General features: G+C 43.5%; 1 protein-coding gene across 1 annotated transcript in view; it reads right to left on the bottom strand.

Annotated features, from left to right (window-relative positions):
• Positions 1-18,379, bottom strand: part of ALLC (allantoicase) — a 56,508-nt gene that overhangs the window by 12,103 nt on the left and 26,026 nt on the right. Inside the window, exons 3-7 of the mRNA XM_011992685.1 lie at positions 16,523-16,573; positions 12,025-12,112; positions 10,586-10,711; positions 8,866-8,945; positions 7,804-7,936 (exon numbers count right to left, since the gene is read on the bottom strand). Coding sequence (XP_011848075.1) covers positions 7,804-7,936; positions 8,866-8,945; positions 10,586-10,711; positions 12,025-12,112; positions 16,523-16,573 — 478 coding nt within the window. The remainder of the gene's footprint in view (positions 1-7,803; positions 7,937-8,865; positions 8,946-10,585; positions 10,712-12,024; positions 12,113-16,522; positions 16,574-18,379) is intronic.

Below are 18,379 nucleotides of genomic sequence, written 5' to 3'. Positions count from 1 at the left end.
GAGGGGAGGGGAGGGGATCAGAAAACAAGCAACAAAATGACAGTAAGCTCTTACTTACTGATGACAATACTGAGTTTAAATGGACTCAATGCTCCAAATCAAAGGCATACTGTTGCTTAATGGACTAAGAAACAAGACCCAACTATATGCTGCCTAAAAGAAACCTGCTTGAGCTATAAAGACACAAATACGCTGACAGTGAAAGGATGGAAAAAGATGTCTCATGCAACCAGAGACCAAAAAAGAGCAGGAGTAGCTACACTTATATCAGATAAAACAGACTACAAATCAAAGACTGTTAAAAAAAAAAAAAAAAAAAAAAAGACAAGACACCGTATAATGATAAATGGGTCAATTATGAATATCTGTATGTCCAACACCAGAGCTTTCATGTCTTATATAAAGCAAACATTAATAGATCTACAGGGATAAATAGACTGCAATACAATAATAGTAGGTGACTTCAACACCTCACTTTCAGTAATGGACAAATCGTCCAGACAGGAAATCGACAAAGAAATAGTGAAGTTGAACTACACACCAGATCTAATGGACCTGACATTACAGAACATTTTACCCAACTGCTGCAGAATATACATTCTTCTCATCAGCACATGGAACATTTTCTAGAATAGGCCGTATCTTGGGCCACAAAACAAGTCTAAACAAAGTCTAAACAAAAACAAAAACATATCAAGTATATTTTCTGACCACAATGGAATGAAACTAGAAATCAATAATAAGAGAAATGTTGGAAAATACATAAACACATGTAAATTAAACAACATGCTCCTGAACAACAAATGGGTCAGTAATTAAGAAGGAAATTTTTAAAATGCTTGAAACAAATGAAAATGGAAATACAACATACAAAAATATATGGGATACAAAAAAAGCAATAGAAGGAAGTTTATAGCAGTAAATACCTATACCAAAGAAGTAAAAAGACTTTGAATTAATCTAACAATGCATCTCAATAAACTAGAAAAGCAAGTATAAACCAAACCCAAAATTAGTAGAAGAAAAAAAATAAAGATCAGAGGATAAATAAATGGTGACTAAAATAATACAGAGAATCAACAAAACAAAAAAACTGGTTTTTTAAAAAGAAACAAAAGTGATGAACCTTTAGCTAGACTAATTACAAAGAGAAAAGACCCCAAAAAATCAGAAATAGAGAAGGGTACATAAAAAATGAGACTGACTCTCTTCTCTTTTCCATTTGACAGACACCTGCATTTTCTTATGCAGTGCCAGCTGTGTCCCTGAGGTAACAAGATGAAAATGAAGGCCAGAGTAAACAAATTTGGTGATATTGAGCACCTGATCACCATGGCTGCTTTTAGCTCTGGCAAAGTGGATATTTTCATCATCAATGATGCCTTCATTGACCTCAACTACCTGGTCTACATGTTCCAGTATGCTTCTACCCATGGCAAGTTCCATAACATCATCAAGGCTCAGAATGGAAGCCTGTCATCAATGGAAATCCCATCATTAACTTCCAGGAGCAAGATCCCCCGCAAAATCAAGTGAAATGACACCGGTGCTAATTATGTTATTGAGTCCACTAGAATCTCCGTTACCATGGAGAAGGCTGGGGCTCACTTAGAGGGGTAAGCCAAAAGAGCCATCATCTCTGTACCCTCTGCTGATGTCCCTTATGTTTATGTGGGGTGTGAATCATGAGAAGTATGAAAACAACCTCAAGATCCTTAGTAGTGCTTCATATACCACCTACTGCTCAGCTCTTCTGGCCAAGGTCATCCATGACAACTTTGGCACCATGGAGGGACTCATGACCACAGCCTATGCCATCACTACCACCCAGAAGACCATGGGTGCCCTTTCTTGGAAACATTGGCAGGATGGCCATAGGGCTCTATAGAACAGCATCTCTGCATCTACTGGCACTGCCAAAGCTGTTGGAAAGGTCATCCCCAAGCTGAATGGAAAGCTCACTAGCATGGTGTTCCATATCCCCACCTCTCTGTCGTTTTGGACCTGACTTGCCATCTGGAGAAACCTGACAAATATGATACCATCAAAAAGGTGATGAAGCAGGCATTGGAGTGTCCCCTCAAGGGCATCTTGGGCTATCGTGAGTGCCAGGCTGTCTCCTCTGACTTTAACAGACATTCACTCTTCCACCTTTGATGCTGGGGCTGGCATTGCCCTCAATGACCACTTTGTCAAGCTTATTTCCTGGTATGACAATGAATTTGGCAACAGGGTAGTGGACCTCATGGTCCACATGACCTCCAAAGAGTAAGAGCACCTGGACCACCAGCCCCAGCAAGATCACAAGAGGATTAGAGAGGTTCTCAGATGCTAGGGAGTCCCTGCCACACTCACTCTCCTACCATACTAAGAATCTCCCCCTGACACAGTTTCCATGCCAGGCCTCCTGAAGAGAGAAGGGCCTAGGGAGCCACGCCCTGTCACGTACCATCAATAAAGTCCACTATACTCAGCCAAAAGGAAATGTGACCACAGAATTACAAAGATTAATTAGAGACTATTATGAACAACTACATACCAACAAATTGGAAAACCTAGAAGAAATGGATACATTTCTGGACACATACAATCTACCAAGATTGAACCATGAAGAAATAGAAAACCTTAATAAACCAATAATGAATGATGAGATCAAACTTGAAATTTAAAAAGTCTCCCATCAAAGAAAATTCCAGGACCTGATGGCTTCACTGCTGAATTCTACCAAACATAAAAGGAATAACTAATACCAATTTTACTCAAACTCTTCAAGAAAATTGAAGCAGAAGGAATACTTCCAAACTCATTCTACAAGACCAGTATTACCCTGATAGCAAAACCAAACAAAGACAACAACAAAAAAAGAAAACTACAGGTTAATATAACTGATGGACATAGATGCAAAAGTCCTCAACAAAATACCAGCAAACTGAATTTAACAACACAATAAACAGATCATTCACCATCATCAAGTGGAATTCATTCAAGGAAGGCAAGGATGGCTCAACATACATTAATCAATAAACATGGTACATCATTAACTGAACCAAAAACAAAAACCATATGATCATTTCAATAAATGCTGGAAAGCATTTGATAAAATTCAACATCACTTCATGATAAAAATTTTAAAACTCAGTAAATTGGGTATAGAAAAAAAAAGCACCTCAAAATAACAAAAGCCACATATGACAAACCCACAGGTAACATCATACTGAATGGATAAAAAATAAAAGCCTTTTCTCTGAGATCTGGAACAAGACAAGGAGGTCCACTTTCACCACTTTTAATAACATAATATTGGAAGTCCTGGCTGAAGCAATTATGCAAGAGAAATAAATGGCATCCAAATTGAAAAGAAAGAAGTCAAGTTAGCCTTCTTCACAGAAAACATGATCTTAGAAAAACCTAAAGACTCCACCCAAAAACTGTTACAACTGATAAACTAATTCAGTAGATTTTCAGGATACAAGTTCAACATACAAAAATCAGTAGCATTTATACACACCAACAGTGAATAATCTACAAAAGAAAACAAGAAGGCAATTGCATATACAATAGCTACAAAAACTATAAAATACAGAGGAATCAATTTATCCTAAGAAGTGAAAGAGCTATACAAGGAAAACTATAAAACACTGATGAAATAAATGGAAGAGGACACAGAAAAAAATGGAAAGATGCTCCATGCTCCTAGATTGAAAGAATTAATATTGTTAAAATGACAATACTATCCAAAGAAATTTACAGATTCAATTCAATCCCTATTAAAATACCAATGACATTCTTCTCAGAAATATTTTTTTAAAAAGTAAAATTTAAATGAAAGACCCTGAATAACCAAAGCAAAACGAACAAAGCTGAAGGCATCACACTAACTGACTTCAAAATGTACTGTGAAGCTATATAACCAAATCAGCATAGTAATGGCATAAAAACAGACATACATTAGAGAACCCAGATATAAATCCACACATTTACAGCCAACTCATTTTCAACAAAGGCACCAAGAACATGCAGTAGGGAACAGTCTCTTCAGTAAATGGTGCTGGGGAAACTAGATAACTGCATGCAGAAGAATGAAACTAGTCCCCTATCTCTCACCATATGCAAAATAAAGTCAAAATAGATTAAAAACTTAAATCTAAGACCTGAAACTATGAAAATTCTAGAAGAGGCTGGGCGCAGTGGCTCATGCCTGTAATCCCAGCACTTTGGGAGGACGAGGTGGGCAGATCACGAGGTCAGGAGATCGAGACCATCCTGGCTAACATGGTGAAACCCCGTCTCTACTAAAAATACAAAAAATAGCCAGGTGTGGTGGTGGGCACCTGTAGTTCCAACTACTCAGGAGGCTGAGGCAGGAGAATGGCGGGTGAACCCAGGAGGCGGAGCTTGCTGGTGAGCCGAGATCACGCCACTGCACTCCAGCCTGGGTGACAGAGTGAGACTCTGTCTCAAAAAAAAAAAAAAAAAAGAAAGTAAAAGGAAATTGTGGAAGAAAACATTTGAAAAAATGCTCTAGGACACTGGTCTTGGCAAATATCTGTATGTAAGACCTCAAAGGCAACAACAGGAAAAACAGACAAATGGGATTACGTCAAGCTAAAAGACTGCTGTATAGCAAAGGAAATAACAAAGTGAAGTGACAACCCATAGAATGGGAAAAATGTGTATTTGCAAACTATCCACATAAGAAGGGATTAACAGAAAGAATATATAAGGACAACTCAATAGCTAACAACTCAGTAGCAAAAAAAAAATAATTTATAAATAGGCAAAAGATCTGAATAGATATTTCTCAAAAGAAGATATACAAATGGACAACAGGTATATTTTTTAAATATTCAACATCTCTAATCATCAGAAAAATGCAACTCAAAACCACAATGAAATGTCATCCCACCTCAGTTGAAATGGCTTTTGATATGGTCTGGCTCTGTATCCCCACTCAAACCTCATCTCTAATTGTAATCCCCACATGTCAAGGGAGGGACCTGGTGAGAGGTGATTGGATGATGGGTGTTTTCCCCATGCTGTTCTTGTGATAGGGAGTTCTCATGAGATCTGATGTTTAAAAGTGGCACTTCCCCCTTTCTCTCTCTCTCTCTCTCTCTCTCTCTCAATCCTGCTGCCATGTAAGACATGCCTTGCTTCCCCTTCTCTTTCTGCCATGATTGTAAGTTTTCTGAGGCCTCCCCAGTCATGTAGAACTGTGAGTCAATTAAACCTCTTTTGTTTGTAAGTTACCCAGTCTCAGGTAGTGTCTTTATAGCAACGTGAGAGCAGAGTAATACAGCTTTTATTTTAAAAGACAGGGGGAATAGTGGATGCTAGCGAGGATGTGGAGAAAGTGAAGCCCGTGTACATTATTGGCGAGAACGTAAATTAGTATACTCACTATGGAAAACTATGAAAACTCCTCAAAAAAACTAAAAACAGAACAACAATAGATTCATCCAGCAATCTCACTACTGTGTATATATCCAAAAGAAAGTAAATCAATATATTGAAGAGATATCTGCACTTCCAAGTTTACTGTGACACTGTTTACAATGTCACAGCCAAAATATGAAATCAAACTAAGTGCCCATTAATGGAGGAATAGATTTTAAAAGTGGTATATATACACAATGGATTGGGGGTGGATATCCCATTCTCCATGATATGAATATTATGCATTGCATGCCTATATTAAAACATTTATGTTTTATGTATTATGTACCCCATAAATATATATATACCTACTATGCAACCATAATTGAAAATATTTTTAAAAAGAAAATGTGGTATATATACATATGCCATGGAATACTATGCAGCCATAAAAAGGAATGAAATAATAGCATTCACAGCAACCTGGATAGAGTTGGAGACCATTATTCTAAATGAAGTAGTTCAGGAACGGAAAACCAAACATCATATGTTCTCAGTTACAAGTGGGAGCTAAGCTATTAGGACGCAAAGACATAAGAATGATACAATGTGGGGAAGGGTGGGGGGTAAGGGATAAAATACTACACATTGGTTACAGTGTACACTGCTCTGGTGATGGGTGCACCAAAATCTCAGAAATCACCACTAAAGAACCTACCCATGTAACCAAACACCAACTGTTCCCCCAAAAACCTGTTGAAATTTGTTTAAGACAAGTGAATAGAGATCTGAAGAGAAACATTTCCAAATAAAATACATGAATGGCCAGGAAGCATATGAAAAGATGCTCATCCTCATTAGTCATCAGGGAAATGCAAATCAAAACCACAGTGAGACACCACCTCACATCCGCTAGGACGACTATAAAACAAAAAGTAAGAGCATGTTGGGAAAGATAGGGAGAAATCAACACTCCTTTATGTGGCTGGTAAGAATGTAAAATATGGCCGGGCGCGGTGGCTCACGCCTGTAATCCCAGCACTTTGGGAGGCCAAGGCGGGCGGATCACGAGGTCAGGAGATCGAGACCATCCTGGCTAACACGGTGAAACCCCGTCTCCACTAAAAATGCAAAAAACTAGCCGGGCAAGGTGGCAGTGCCTATAGTCCTCGGGAGGCTGAGGCAGGAGAATGGTGTGAACCCGGGAGGCAGAGCTTGCAGTGAGCTGAGATCGTGCCACTGCACTCCAGCCTGGGCGACAGAGCAAGACTCCGTCTCAAAAAAAGAAGAAAAAAAAAAAAGAATGTAAAATACGCAGCACTTTTGGAAAAGCCTAGTAATTCTTCAGTTAAACACAGAGTTATCATATGACCCAGAAAGTCCAATCTTAGGCATACACTCAACAAAAGAAAGCATATGTCCACACAAAATCTTGTACACAAATGTTTACAGCAACATTGTTCAAAATAGCCAGGAGATGGAAAAAACTGTCTGTCAACTAATGAATGGGTAAACAAAATGCGGTAGTGGTTGAGTATCCCTTATCTGCAATGCTTGAGACCAGAAGTGTCTGGATTTCAGTTTTTTTTAAATACTTGCATTATACTTACTGGTGGAATGTTCCAAATCCAAAATCTGAAATACTGTAGTGAGCATTTCCTTTGAGCGTCATGCCAGCACTCAAAAAGTTTTGGATTTTGGAACATTTCAAATTTTGGGCTTTCAGATTTGAGATGCTCAACCTGTCTATCCATACAATGGAATATTAGGCTTACACAAAAAGAAATGAAGTGTTAATACCTTTTACAACATGGATGAATCTTGAAAACATTATACTAAGTGGAAGAAGTCAGACACAAAAGACCAGTATTATATAATTCCTATTTATATGAAATGTCCAAAATAGTCAAAACTATCAAGACAGAAAGTAAATTAGTGGTTGCTTCGGGATAGGGAAGATGAGGGATGAGAGCTAAAGGATATGGGGTTTCTTTTTGAGGAGATAAAAATGTTCTAAAGGTATGGTGATGATTGCACGTGTCTGTGCATATGCTATACAGCACTGATTGTACACTTCAAATGGGTGAATTGCATGTTAATTATATCACAGTAAAGCTATTAAAAAATAAAATGAGTCATTTGTACATACCACTTCAGCTGCTAATATAACATACTTGTGAAATCTAGTTAGGATCTATCTAATCTAATATAACTTAGTTCTACCACATCCTAATTTACTTGATAATTTTTCAACAACTACCTATTGATTTGTGGATTAAAACAAGAATTTTCTGGAGCATTAAAAAGGGGAAATTACAATCCTGAAATGCTGGAGAGATCAATTACCAAGTAATTTTATATTTTATAAACATATCAACATAAAGTAAAGAAGCCATGGAACTGGAGATAAGTTCATGTCATGATTACCTGGGAAAATGTTGAGTCTGATATGAGTCCATCTCTGCTGGGAATTGACAAGAAAATAGTTGTGGCCAGAAGCAGGGTTTCCTGGCTTAAGCTCTGTCATGGGAACCAAGTAACTCCAGTCATCAGATTTTAGCTAGCAATAAATATAGAAATGTCAGCAATTGCTCTTGAAAACAATATATTCTGTCATCCTATTGCCTCTGTGGGACTTAAGGTGTGGAGATACTTTGGAATAAAAATTAATGATGGATACCTAATGAAACACTTTAATATAAACAGTACATATCAAGCCCCATGTTTAATAAAAAACAGAATAAAGGCCTGTTTTGTTTTCACACTGATCAAAATAGCCAGTGGGTGATGGTGGCAGAGGCCTGCGAATGAAGGACAAGATCTCAGACCCCTCCAAATGTCTTCAGGCAGAGGAAGGTGACGTGAACATTCAAATAAAAACCAAGGTTATTGCCATGCACCATGACATCTGCGGAAATCTGTTGGCCTGAACCTTGCAACCATTTTCTCTAGATTAGCACTTCTCAAACTAATGGCCCTATTTAGTTTGCTGCTATTTACTTTCCTATCTGTTATGGATCAACATTTCTGTAAAAAAAATACAAACTAATTACTAAATAAATGTAAAAAAAAACAAGAATGTACCAAAACGCAAGCCCTGTTTTGTTTTGTTTTTTTCCCAACTGTTTCTTTTATTAAATTCTCCACACACAAAAGTTACTTCATCAAGTTGGTATAAAAAGTGTTTAAAGGCTTACTCTCAGTTTCCATACGTGTGCTCATCGGGGCCAGCAGCCATTTGCAAGTGGGTGCTGGTGGAACCCTTTGAGAAGCAGGGCTCCATGTCCCTCATGGGCCATGATGCTCACTCCTCCCAGGCTGAATGAACCACTGAGACGTTTGTAAGACCACAGTGGGTCAGCAAATGATGTTGGGAGCACCAGGGTTGGGTGTCCCAAAGAATCGCCTTGCACAGCCAGGTGTGCAGAGCAGTTCCCCTACTGTCCTAATAATTGGTGACAAGACCCAATTCATCTGGGGGAGATGTACCTCAGCAATGGCTTCAAACTCCTCGGGAGTGGCTGCGGCTCCTGTCCTGATTCCTCTTTCTGGGATTTCTGGTAGTTTTTCTGTAGTCGGAATGACCATTCGGGATTAAGATTAGGGTTCAAAATCAAAGGGAATCTACTCTCTCGGTGGTTTGTATGGTAATTCTCACTTTGCAAATAACACTAAAGAGATTTCAAAGTATCAAATGATCAAAGTAATGGACACACTTGTTGAAGTTCCTCAATATTTAATATATTAACAGTCATTTCAAAAAATAGTACAAGATGTTTGATACTGCATTTGCTTGTCAAATAGTAAGTGTCATCTCCAAGTTAGCTCAAACTTCAACAAGTTTATCACATCACCAGAGTTTTCAAAGTTGGACTGTGACAAGGTCAATTCCAGGAACACCACCTCTCCCAGTGGCATCCTTAGGATTCATTATGTGGCAATTCAGAAATAGAAGCACTCACAGGCAATTGAGGGGCTTGCCGAAACAATCTTACTCATTTGTCATTGGTCATTTCCGCTTTTAGAGTAGCATCTCTCATAGCATCATTTCCTGTTCAGGTGCCCCAGCCATCTTCGGGGAGCAGGGCCCGTTCATGTCCACAGAGCCTCATGCAGTACTGTGCACATAGCACGTTCACTGTAAACTTGCCAACCCACACTGACTTATCTTCCCTAAGTACATGTATAAACACACACATAATTGTACATATTTTTAAAAAATTAATGCTAAAGTCAACATCAGATGATATCAAAGGAATAAAAATACAGGTCTGTGGAGACAAAGTGGCTCCATCTTGGATGCGAATCTGCCATGTTGATGTCTGATTAGCTTCAATCCTGTGAACACGTCCTGATTCCAACTTGATTTACTGTCCTTAGTCCAGAACATGTCAGCCTTGATGTTATCGCACAAATTAGAGGCTGTGACACACACAGCCCTCTTCCCTGTTCCGGAGGCTGCCTTCAGTTGTCCCACTGGAGCACACAGACCCTTTCCCTACAGCCTGTGAGCCCTGGGTCTCGGGAGTAACAGGGCAGAGATTTACCATCTTGCTGCCGCCCGAGGCCACGCTTCTGTTCGTAAGTTCCCCCAATAAAACACTCATTACCAACAAATTGGACTTGTCGGCCTCTTTCTTTGGTTTCTTGGTTTCTTTGGCACCTGGGGTCTGCTCTATGTACATGGCCCTTTCACAGAATATGTCTCATTTATAGAGCCTGCGGGATTCATAGGCCCAGCATTCCAAGATGCAGATAGAAACCCTTGCCAAAAATGCCATAGCAGCTGCCCCATCACACACACCGGGACAGCCCAAAGCACGGCTGGTGCTGCTCACCCCACAGCTGTCCCAGACCTGGCTCCACATCCCCCGGGTCATCTGAGGCACAACCCACTCCCTCCCACCCACCTAGCAACCTGTTCACCCACGTTCCAGGGATGATGGCCTGCCTCTGCGTGAAGCTGAAGGATCGTGGGAATGATAAAATCTATATCCGGCTGTTAACACTGTTAAGCCACAAATCAAAAACCACAGAGCGCTCTATTAGGAGTCCTAATCCTACAGCTCCGTTACAGTAAATTAGCCATAGTCAAGTTCCTGAAGCTGTCTGGGTCGTACGGAAAGGGAGCCATTGTGGGGGTGTGGCTGGCCAGAGAAGCCACGTGACCTCATAATTCTCATTTTGGGGACAGTGGTTCCTAAGGCACCTTCTTCCAAGTTTGCTGCTTGAATTGACATTCGAGGAGCGTAATCTCCCGTGAAATAAGAAACGTCCACGTCGAAGGCCCGGATGACTCCTTGGATCCCCAACCTGAGGACGCACCAGTCGTGACCTGAGCAACACAGAGGACAAGGGCAACCTCGTTAGGGCCGACGCAGCAGATGCTGCATGCAAGGCAGCGCACCCCACACGCACCTGACCCACAGCGGGGGCCACTTCCGCCCATCACAGGAAAACCTGTTTGGGGCAGTTCCTAGCTAATATGACTGCAGGATCTCTCATAACCTGGCCACATGTGACCACCATTTCCCAACAGAAATCCTCAGGTCTAGCCAGACCAGAACATCCGTAGGCTGAGATCCAGGAAGACCTGACTCTGGTTCCAAATGGATCATTTCCTATGACTGTCCTTGGCAAATTACTCACCTCTTACAGTAGAGAATCTCATTTTCTCAACTGTAAATTAGGGACGCCATTAGCTTCCATAAAGCTTAGACCGGGTAGTGTGATGTAGAAAGCACCTCACCAAGCTCAGCAGGTAGTAAGCAGAGCTGGTTCTCCTGCAGACACTGTGTTCGTTGTCATCTCAAGCTCAGGAATTGCCATAGCACCCTTCAGCCTCCAGCCCCACCACTGGTCAGACACCTGCCTGCATCTACCAAAGCCTTCAGAGTCTTGACGTTAAGTCTGCCACTATGGAGTTCTTGGTTATTTGCTGCCAGATATAAACCCACCTTAAAATGTCCAGATTTGTTAGAAACTAATACTGCCTCAAGTACTGTAGAAAGACAGAAAACTAGAAATATCAAATATTTCTGTAATACTTGAGAGAGTAGCAAGTAAAAATCCAATTATCAACCTAATGCCTGGATTTGTTTGCTTTTCTTAAACTTCAAGAGGTATATTTTGATTGAGACTGAGTAGTAGCAATGAACAAAAATTGCATAAAATCGTAAAAGACAGTGGGTACAGTGTTGAGAACAGACCCTGGCCCGGTCCCCAGCTTATCTTGCTGGCAGTGTGCCCTGGGCTGAGTCCAGGAATCTGTTTCCATGGCGGTAAAACGGAGGTGAGGAGACCTACTCCAGAAGACTGTGGTAAGGACCCAGAAGATGCACGCTGCCTAACGTCTGCCACAGTGCTCAGTGAGAACCACTCTTTTTCCATCCGCAGACCTCACCAGGGTTTTCATTTTCCCAACAAAGTGCTTCTCACCCTTTGTGCCTGGTGGGACGTCAGTGATCCGGGCTCAGGCCGCCCCTTCCTGACTTAGAGCCTGATGTTCAGATAAGGACATCCAAGATTACAGAGCATTCCAGGGCCCCATGTTAAAGCTGACCCAAAGCAGACCCTGGCTTTGCAACAGCCCCTGTTTTTAATTTTGCAGCGTCAGATGCACTGCGATGAGCTAGCCATTGTTATTACCTGGAATCCTTTTCCTCCTGGTCTCCCAGCCATCCATCCATTTCCCAAACTCAGTATATTCACGCTCTTTAAAGCACGGGCTGTCACTCTAGGGCAAAGACACACAACAAGGTAATCATTAGCATTCATGTGATCTCCTGGCTTCCAACAAGTCCACTTCTGTCCCACAGGGCCAGAGGAACGGTGCAAAGGGGTCTAGGGGAGCCTCTGCCACCACCTTCATGCCCAGCTAGCCCCTTCCAGATTGAGGGATGCCTCCACTTTTATCATCTTCAGAAAAAGAAATGTTACTTCTTTGTGGGCCTCAGCACACAGAATTGACCACTGATAGCAGCAGGAACAACCACAGCACCAGGCATTCTGTGGGCCAACAGCAACCTACATGGGTATTAAAGTGAGAGAGGCTGGTCAGATTTCCACGCAGGCCAGGTAGACTCTTCAATAAGGAATTCATCCAAAGTCATAGGAAGAGCAGGCTGGAGACTCAGGGTCCAGCTGAACCCACACAGCACACTCTGCAACCCCTGAGGAATGCATGGTCTCTGGTGCCCCACAAAGTCTCCTTAGACAGCTGAGCGCACTTCTTCATCTTCCAGAACGAGGAGAATAAACGCATCCTTGCAGGAGTGTCCTGAAGTTGACACAGCCGACATGAAAGACCCTGGAATAGTGTCGATGCTCAGAAGTTGTTGTGCTTGGTGGGCGGCCCAGCGTGGGGATACTTTCCCTGTTTCCATCAAGTCGTGCAAAGAGGATCTTACGTTACTGTTTAGGGAAGCTCCCCAGGCAGGAGCACAGGAAGGGACTAGAGGTAGCAGGGCCCAGGGTGGAGGAATGCTCTGATGGGAGCTGCTGCATAAGACACTAACCAAGGATCCTACCAGACTCCCTGGTGTGCCAACTCGCCCAGCCTCCCAGGCAGGGGCCCCATGGCCAACGGTACCCACCCTCCTGTGCCTCAGTGCTCCTCCTCTGTCAAAGGCAAATAGCCATCGTGCTATCTACCTCCTCCGGCTGTTGTCAGCCTTAAGTGTGCCTGGCACATGGTACGTCCACTTCCTGGGTTCAAACATTTCCCCTGCCTCAGCCTCCCAAGTAGCGGGACTACAAGCGCCCGGCTAATATTTGTATTTTGGTAGAGATGGGGTTTCATCATGTTTCACCCGGCCAATCAAATCACATCTTAAAGATAGCACACACTGGCCGGGCATGGTGACTCATGCCTGTAATCCCAGCACTTTGGGAGGCCGAGGCAGGCGGATCACGAGGTCGGGAGTTCTAGATCAGCCTGGCCAACATGGTGAAACTCCATCTCTACTAAATAAAAGAAAAAAAAAAAAATAGGTGGGCGTGGTGGCACACGCCTGTAATCTCAGCTACTCGGGAGGCTGAGGCAGGAGAATTGCCTAAACCCAGGGAGGCGGAGGTTGCAGTGAGCTGAGATTGCATCAAGGCACTCCAGCCTGGGCAAGGGAGTGAGACTCAGTCTCAGAAAATAAAATAAAATAAAATAGCACACACTGCAGCCTTTCCATTACTCATCAAGAAGTGCAAAATTCTGCTCTGAACCCAGAAGGAGAAAAGAAGGTACACCTCCCACTTAAACTCCAGACGTCCAAGGCCCCAAACTTGCTGGTGTTTAGTTCTGGTGGTAGGTTGATTGTTTCGGGTGTGTTGCTGCTACTGCTGCTCTTGTGTTTGGACTGACACTGAAGGTGTGAGGGAAGTTGGAGACACACGCTACTGAACCAGTGGCAGGAAAACGTACTGTTGTAAAAGTGGCTCATGCCACGTGATGACAGGTGTGTTCTTAACAAAAGAGAAAAACCAAGCACCAGTCCCAGGTATAACCCGCACATGTGCACACACACTTGTATGAGGATGTTTTCAATACCTGCAAAATGTCATCAACTTAAATGTGTACCAACAGGGAAAGGGGGCCATAAATTGGGCCACGATGACATGGGCAGTTGTTGTTCAGCAGCTAAGAGGGTGGCCTAGGTGTACACGCATCAGCACAGATGGAATTCACAAACACGCAATGAGAAAAGCAAGTTTAGGGCCGGGCACAGTGGCTCACGCCTGTAATCCAGTCATTTGGGAGGCCGAGGCAGGAGGATTGCTTGAGCCCGGGAGCTAGAGATCTCATCTCTACATAACATTTAAAACTTAGCTGGGCATGGTGGCACATGCCTGAAGTCCCAGTGAGGCAGGAGGACCACTTGTGCCCAGGAAGTCGAGGCTGCAGTGAGCCATGACCGCACCACTGCACCCCAGCCTGACAGCCTGATCAGAGCCAGATCCTGCCCCACCCCCACCAAACAAAGTGCAGAATGTTAAGTGCTTTGTGAAAGTATGTATATAAATTTTAAAATGTAAAATATATATTTATGAATATATGTGTATTTAAGTGTATAAAATACATTAGAATTCTCTGCAACGGACTGAACGTTTGTCCCCCACCAAAATTCGTATGTTGAAGCTTAATCCCCAAAGTGATGCTATTCAGAGATGAGGACTTTGGGAGATGATGAGGTCACAAGGGTGGAGCCCCCATGATGGGATGATTGCCCATCGGGAGGAGGTGGGAGATGACCTGCTTCCCCTCTCTTTTCTGTCACCTGAGGGTATCACCGGCAGGTGGCCATCCCAAGAGGGCCCTCAGCAGATGCTGGAGCCGCCGCTGTCTCAGGCTCGGTCTCAGACTTCCAGCCCCCAGAACTTCAAGAAATCACTGTGTTTAAGCTACCACGGTAGCATCTGCGGTATTTTGTGTTAGCAGCCCCGACAGACTAATGCATTCTCCCATCCTACAACAGTGTTAATGGTGGAAAGGGAGCGGGTGGACTGGCACTCAAGTTGAATGTGAAAGGTGAACTTTACATTTATCTGTAATGTTATTTTTTCCAAAAAGGAGAAATATAGATATCTCTCTCATGTGATTTTATGGTGTGACTATACATACACATATGTATGTGTGTGTGTTTATATGTGTGCACATATACATATGCTCAAGTATAAAATATAAGAAAGAGTGCCCTACCCTGTCTCTCCCACACCACTTCCAAGCCCACCTCTGTCTTCACAGATAATCACATCTCACTGTTTGATGTATGCACCTTCAAACTTTGTTTTATGCTCATAAAATATACATGGATCTCTCTTGTTGCCAGTGAATGGAGAGCCTGCTTTTTTTTATTTTTTATTTTTTATTTTTTTGAGACAGGGTCTTACTCTGTCACCTAGGCTGGAGTGCAGTGGCATGATGACAGCTCACTGCAGCCTCGATCTCGTGGGCTCAAGCAATCTTCCCAGCTCAGCCTTCTGAGTAGTGGGGACTACGGGTACACACAGCCATGCCTGGATAATTTTTTTTATTTTCAGAAATGGGGTCTTGCTTTGTTGCCCAGGCTGGTCCCAAACTCCTAGGCTCAAGTGATCCTCCTGCCTTGGCCTCCCAAAGTGCTGGGATTACAGGTGTGAGCCACGGTGCCAGGCTGAACTCATTCTAGTAGCCACATAATAGTCCATATCTGGAAAAGTTATAATTTCTTGAGTTCCCTGTCAATCAGTGAACATTTAGATTGGTTATCGCCTCTCCAAACAATACCAGAATGAATGTTTTCTACCTATTTTTTGCCCACTTGTGCAAACGATGTAAATCTGTGAAACAACTAGGTCAAGGCAGGCATGCATTTCAGTGTTTCAAAGATCGGACCTGTGGTAAAATGGTAAGAGCTTTGGCATTTAGTAACTGCATGACCTAGAAAAAGTTCGATTCACATTTCCCTTTCTCGTTTTATTTTCACTTTCTCCTGGGGAATAGGTAAGTTAACACTATAAGGTGCCCTCTCAGGGCCATAGATCAGCTTGCTCTGGACCCAGCCAGGTCCTGCCCAGACAGAGAGCAACCACTTCACCAGGGTAACCAGATGGCCGCTGCCCACGGTGGAGGCCCAGAGGCCCCAGCCACAGTCATGCATGCTGTACGTGGGCACTAACTCGATGTGCACCTGTGTTTGTCTCTCCGCACAGAATAACTCGCATCTCCACACTGGGTATGACAGAGGAGCAGGACTACAGCAGAGCTGCCATTTCTTCCCTATGTTCGTCAGCATTTTCTCTATTTTTTTTAATAAGTTGTCCTGCACTTTTATAATTAGGCAGGTAAAACATTTCCCAGAAAACTCAAGACATAGATCTGTTTTCTTCCCAACACAGACGATGAAATTCACCTTAGCCAGAAGAGCAGTATTTGAGGACCTCAGAATTTTCCCCATGAAACAATGCAGTCCTGAATTCTTTGCAGTCCCTGTCTCTGCTATGTTTTGGCGTGAGTTCACGCTGATTTGCATGTCTTTCTAACGTTCTAATATGCTAATTTGCCGGTGCACATCACGTGACTCCATCCCAAATATACAGATAGATTTTAATGAACACGGCTGCATGGATTTCTCTGCATCAACCCTTGACGTTGCAGAATGACAATTTACAATACCTTTATGAGGTTTTCTGCAGGAGCAAAAAAGTCATCTGTTGCAAATAAAATCTAGACAAAGAAAGAGAGAAGTAAAGATAAGTAACCATAAATCTGAAACCATTTTGTTTCATTCCCTAGTGAAACATTATGAGATGAAGTAAAAAGAAAACATGAAATCACCTAGGGGAAGCGACAGAATCTGCAGTTAAGCCACGACGCCTTTAAATGCTTCCATTTCATTGCCTGCCTCCTCCTTCATCTTCTCCTCCCACCCTTTTTCCTGATTCTCCTTTACCACCTGGAGGTAAGATCACTAACTTCTTACGCTCAGGAAGCAAATAAACCAACTTTCTTTTTTTCATGAACCAGAGGTTTTGTGGTACTTTTACAAACAGAGCAATGACCAAAAAAACTCTGGGTCACATATGCAGTTGGTGCCTCCTGTTCTCCCACAAGGGCCACCATAGGTCACCCTGCAGGTGGGCTGTCCGGGTCATTCGTCCACCAAAGCAGGATCATTTTGAGAGTGAGACTGGTGATACTAATTGTACACCCAGAAAACAAGGTAAACCAGATTTTCCTGAGCAAAACAGTCTGTGGTGGTCACCCACCCAACCCAGGACTCCATGGCCACTGCAGCCTGGAGGGCACCCTGCCCCAGGCTCTGACTCCAGCCCAGGAGTTCAAAAGGCAGGAAGGACGAGCTGTTTCAGAGCTGCCGGCTGTTTGGGTGGCAGAGCGGAGGGGAGACCTGATGTGTGGGGGTTGGCCTGTGCCAGGGTTCAAATGGCAGGTAGGTGGACATATCAGGGTCTCCCTGTTCCAGATCTCTCAGAAGCCTTCCCAGGGCACATGGGGCCTCTCCTACCTCTCCAGACTCATGCTCCCAACTCTCCTCACAAACGCCCGGCGTGTTCTTGAAACACTGAGCCACCTGGAGCATGTGGGCTCCCTTGCTCTCCTCACAGACACCTCTGCCCGAACCACCCTGCACCTCATCCCTGCCCACCAGCTGCTCTCCAGTGAGTCACCTCCAGCAGCACTCAAGTGGCCCTTTCCCACCCCTCCCACCCCAATCCCCCCAGGCTGCCCATGGCTGGAGTCCACATGCTCCCCCAGCACCCTGGCCTTGTGCCAGTCACAGGGCTGGTCTGGACTTACATCTGTCTCCCTGCTAGAGTGTAAGCTTCCTGGGGGCAGGCACAGGGCCTTCCCTTTCTGTACCAGACACACTACTTCTGAGCACAGCCTGTACCCCCCAGCACCTCTGCACATTATGTTTAATGAGTTATCCAGGTGACCCTCATTACACACTAGAGCTAGAGGATCTCCAATTTAACTAGACCCAGAGCACCTCTGATCTAACTAGAGCCAGAGGACCACTGATCTAACTAGAGCGAGGGGACATCCGATCTAACTAGAGCCAGGGGACATCCGATCTAACTGGAGCCAGAGGACCATCGATCTAACTAGAGCCAGAGGACCTCCGATCTAATTAGAGTCAGAGGACCACCGATCTAACTCAATCCAGAGGACCACAGATCTAACTCAATCCAGAGGACCTCCGATCTAACTAGAGCCAGAGGACCACCGATCTAACTAGAGCCAGAGGATCACTGATCTAACTAGAGCCAGGGGACATCCGATCTAACTGGAGCCAGAGGACCATCGATCTAATTAGAGCCAGAGGACCTCCGATCTAACTAGAGTCAGAGGACCTCCGATCTGACTCGAGCCAGAGGACCTCCGATCTGACTCGAGCCAGAGGACCTCCGATCTGACTCGAGCCAGAGGACCACCGATCTAACTCAATCCAGAGGACCTCCGATCTAACTCGAGCCAGAGGACATCCGATCTAACTTGAGCCAGAGGACC

This window comes from Mandrillus leucophaeus, unplaced genomic scaffold (genome assembly GCF_000951045.1).
Source record: "Mandrillus leucophaeus isolate KB7577 unplaced genomic scaffold, Mleu.le_1.0 Scaffold416, whole genome shotgun sequence".
Lineage (NCBI taxonomy): Eukaryota > Metazoa > Chordata > Mammalia > Primates > Cercopithecidae > Mandrillus > Mandrillus leucophaeus.
The sequence above is the reverse complement of the archived record's forward strand: the minus strand, read 5'-3'. Positions and strand labels throughout refer to the sequence as shown.